Raw genomic sequence first — 4,553 nt, 5'->3', positions numbered from 1 at the left:
GGCGCGGGCAAGAGCGACCTCATGGTTTTCAGCCCCAACTTCCCGCTGCCCGCGGGCTCTGCGCCGCCTCAGGATCCCAGCGCTCTCCTGGACACGGTCAGTGGCACTTTCCTTTCTGGCGTTTCTCATCTCTGGGTATCCCGCAATCTATTTTTCCGTGTCTGATTGATCCCTTTGATAACATCTCTTGGATCTGGGGTCTTCACTTAGTGCCTGTATGTGACCCGTACTTCTCACGTCTTCAACGTCTGCTTTTTGGCAGTAATGGTCATTATTCTTCTGTTCCCTTTGAAACGCTGTCATTTTTCTGAGGGAATATTTGGTTTATGTTAGACACCGTACCCTAAGTTGTTGAGACTGAGGCTTCATTGCATACTTTTTATTTAAGGCTTCCCTAGTGCTACACTCAGAACTAATCCCTTAGAATTCCCCTTTCCCTTTTCGCGTCTAATGTTGTGGGAGCTGAGCTTCTTGTAATTTCTTGGTCTGAGAGCTTTTTTTCAGCTTTTGCATTTTTTGGGGGGATATCAGTGCCTTTTTCTCTGGAAAATTTGAATTACGTATGGGGAAGCAGAAACCAAGGATTTTTTTTTTTCTTGTACAAGTGTTTTACTCTTTCTTTTTTGTATTTTTGATTGGAGCATCCCGTTTCTTCCTTTTTTTTCCAGCTAGCCTACTCAGTATACATCGTTTATGAGAATTCTTCCTCTTTATTATTTTGTGTGCGTGTACCATTTGGTGGAGTGAACGGTGAAGCTTGTGTTGTTTAGAGCTGTCAAAGCATTACTTTTAGACTCCTTCTGTGCAGCAATGCAGCATTTTCACATGATATATTTCAACGATGCAAGCTGTGAAAGATCTAGCGCAGAGAAGCTGCTAGATCYTTTTTGTGTATGCTGTTTTGCAGATCCGCAAAGAGTTGTGTTAGCAACAAAATTGTGTTTAATGCGGTGCCATCTTGTTGGGGTAAGGGTCTTTCTTGCTACTGTGGCAATAATCCTGCTTTAGGAGGGCCACCAAGGGCGAGTGCCTGCTCTGTAGGCATTTCCTGTTGTGTAGGGTGACCTTTGATCAGTCAAGAATCCCGTTCATGGACCCATGGTGATGAGTAGAACACAGGCTGTTTCAGATCACAAGAGTAGGAAAAAATACACRGTGCTGTAGATTCTCTTTCTGAGCCTGGGTTAGAGAAAGTCCATATCAAAGCAGAACAGCACAGGTACATGGTGATGTTTGCATCGGATTCTTCTTGATTCTTCGAGTCTTTGGTTTGTGAGACTTTGCTGATCTTGCATAACTAATAGCTAGTGATCTGCTCTCAGTGTGCTTCCGTTCAATTTACTCTATGAATACACTTTTTTTTTTTTCCTGTTTTCTGTGTCTGACTGTGTAAAGACTTCTGGCATACTCAACATGTAGAATAGGAAGACTAGAATGGATTGACATTTTGTTTGAATAGAGTTTACTTCATTATTATTGTTTGTTTTTTGGGGASAGGTGTGCTATCCATTTCCTTTTTGTATGGGGGATTGAACTAGACAAACAGAACTGTTTAACTCRGTTTGAAGGAGTTGAGTTGTTCTTTATAGCGTAATCTAATCCTATGCTGAAAACAAGGCCAACTCTGAAGTTGGATTGGGTGGCTCCTAGTTCTGCGTATCTTTGCTCCCTGTAATTCTCCACAGTAGTCTTATTTTTGATATACTGCAGTGCACTGAGCATATTTCTTTATTTACTTTCTCTTCCTTACATGSCATAAATTACTTTGAGAAATAGTACAGAGTTAGTGTCGACTACAGCTTAGTGTCGAGATGGAACACACCATAGGTATATGTACATCTTTCATGTAGGATATTACAGTGCTTTGTAATGAACAGAGGCTGAGGCAGAAGATCATGATCCAGCATAGGTATAAAGAGTGGGAAACAGTGTTTGTATTAGCTCGGGTGTGTATTGCTAAAGGACTTGGCTTTGGTGATTGATTACCCTAACGGAAGCACATCAGTTCCTGCCGATAGCAATTCCATAGCATTTCTAAGCCTTTTTTTCCCTTTTTTTTTTTTTTTCTGAGGTTTTTTAAAAGTAGTTTGTGATTATTTTCTTGTGCATTACATCCTCAAGAGACACAACACCTGRAAGTCTCCCTTTCGCTGTGGTCAGCATGATTTAGCTTGCCTTCTCCCAGAAATGCGTCAAGGATTGTGAGCACGACTGTACTTCTGTGTGTTTTTGAGTGAGCGATTTCAAAATTAGATCCTTCTGCTGCCAATGTGGATAACYGTGCTGCTTCTAGCACCTTCAGCTGATGTTCAGCCGTGCAGAATGCCATTAGTTTATGTGTTTCCTGTTTACAGGCTTCCTGCTTCCCCCCTTGCAGAAGTGAATATACGAGTTGTACAATAAGGCAATAAATTAAGAGCTGCTTCCTTTTTCCGGTCCAATTCCTGGGACTGGAATCAAGAGCTGTCATGGAAGGTGGCCCTTGAAATCCCTTCATATGTAAATAACATTTTCCTTTCCTCTTTTTTTCCCCCTCGAAAGAAACAAATCAAGTCCACTTGCAAAACTACAAAATGCATACCATAGGACTAAACATCGATATCTCTGAGAGAGACAGATATAGTGCCTAAATTGTTTCTGTTTTTTTTTATCTATATGATAATATTGGATATTCCTTATATGATATGACTGATGATTCTGTGCTTGAAGCCACATGGTGTACTTCTATGAAAGTGTCCCATTCATCTTCCTCTGTGATATCAATTGAAGTGATACTGAGTGGCTTTTTTTGCATTAAGTGGGACTTTGTGACYGTGCAGGTGGTGAGACTGAGACATGTTCTTGCTGTTTCTTGTCTACACAATAGTGGAAGCTGTGTGGCATTGATTTGATTGTGACACATGGATCATCTTAATGTATTTGAGACATTCTGTRGTAACTTGTTCTGGAAAAAGAAATCTGACTTTTTTGTACAATATGACAATGTCCGATTGGATAATGAGGAACATGAAAATAAGTGTGAAGCTACAGATTGAAGAGGAATAGAAAACTCTCTCACGAGGTATGTGAGGAAAATTAAAGAACTTTGGTTCCCCTGCATTTTTTAACTGTGCCTTGAGCATTTGCACMTTTGTCTCTATTCAGTTTTGCAACCCAGAGTAAAGACTCACTGGAGGAGTTTTGGTCTCTTTGGCGCCTCTCTGTCCTGCTGGTATTTTAGTGTTGGCCCATACTTCAAAGTCCAGAACCTTCAGTTTTGGTCAGAGTTGTTTTTAAAATGTCATTTCCCTGCTCTAGGATTTTGCATTTTTGAAAGCCAAAGGCAGAACTCTTGCACATCACTATTGAAAACCCAGACAGGAAAAAGAGGAGAGAGAAGGGAGGGGAAAAAAAAAAAAAAAAAAAAAGGAGAGAGAGAGAGAGAGCAATTTCCACCTGTTACTAACAACTATGAATGTGCCGGAAATCATTTCTATGTGACCATCCTTCCGAGGAAGGTGGAATGTTGCCACCGGTGTATTATGGTGGAACCTTGCCATGTATGGAGGCCCAAGAGCTTTCCTTTTCTTCCATAAAGGAAGTGGATGCAGAGAGTATCTGTCCAGGAGGAATGAAAGAAAGAGAACACCTTCTCAGTCTTCCTAAGAAGGTATTGTAAAGGAAAAATGACAAGTACAAATGAGAAGTACAGCAGGCTTCTTTTGCTGAAAGCCTTCTCAGGTATGATGAATCCCTGATGCAGTATCCATGAGTGAACAGGCAYATGGAGAGAGAAAGCTTTTTGGAAAAAGCAGGTGTTCTGAGAGCTTCACAATTAAACACTTAACACAAGCCTCATTGGAAATAGGAACAAATGTGCACGAAAGATATTACACAACGGGATGGCCATTGCTTCCTGTAACGCCTGTAGCATATATTCACAAAATATTTGGAAAGCATTTGTGGAACATGAGTTGTATATGACGGAAAAAAAAAGAGAACGGGAAGGAAAAAGGAAAGTAAAGGAGAAGAGAGAAGAGCAAAGCAGTGAAAAGATATTAAAGGACAAAAAGAAGAGGACAGGAGAGTGGAGGAGAAGAGAAACGACGAAACACAGACTCTCCAGACCATGTTCGTCAAAGGGAAATGTTGTGGAGGGAAATAGGAGATATCTCTCCTGAGCGGGCACGACGGCGTCCTGCCGTCACCCGCCTGGAACTAGGAAAGCGCTTGGAGCCGGCGAGAGAATTGACTTGCARGAGCYRTAGCTRKAGCTGRACACACGGTGCCGCTGTTGGCCGCGAAGGAGCCGTGAGGCGGGAGGAAGGAGGCAGCTCCTCCCCGAAYCGCTAAMRCGGCTACGCATCGGCGGCCGGAGGCTGCGGAGASCGGATGGGGCGGGGAGGAGCTGGCCCGGTCGGTTGCGYGTGGAGCMGCGYTGGCRGCGGGGGACGTGGGTGTCGGGGAAGCGCCCGGGTGCGGTGCGGGAGCGGCGCTGGCCATGGGCGTGCGGTGCGCGGTGCGGCTGCTGGTGCTGCAGGCGGCGTGGGCGCTGGTCGGCGGTCAGGTGCGGT

General features: G+C 43.5%; 1 protein-coding gene across 1 annotated transcript in view; it reads left to right on the top strand.

Annotated features, from left to right (window-relative positions):
* The window catches only part of LOC112954201 (protocadherin alpha-8-like), a 21,401-nt gene extending 20,473 nt beyond the window's left edge, over positions 1-928 (top strand). Inside the window, exons 3-4 of the mRNA XM_026047343.1 lie at positions 25-135; positions 908-928. Of these exons, the coding sequence (XP_025903128.1) occupies positions 25-135; positions 908-928 (132 nt within the window). The remainder of the gene's footprint in view (positions 1-24; positions 136-907) is intronic.
* The last annotated feature ends 3,625 nt before the right edge of the window (positions 929-4,553 follow it).

Source organism: Nothoprocta perdicaria, unplaced genomic scaffold (genome assembly GCF_003342845.1).
Source record: "Nothoprocta perdicaria isolate Ctin4 unplaced genomic scaffold, notPer1 scaffold_492, whole genome shotgun sequence".
NCBI lineage: Eukaryota > Metazoa > Chordata > Aves > Tinamiformes > Tinamidae > Nothoprocta > Nothoprocta perdicaria.
Note: the sequence above shows the minus strand (reverse complement) of the source record. Positions and strands in the feature narration are given on the sequence as shown.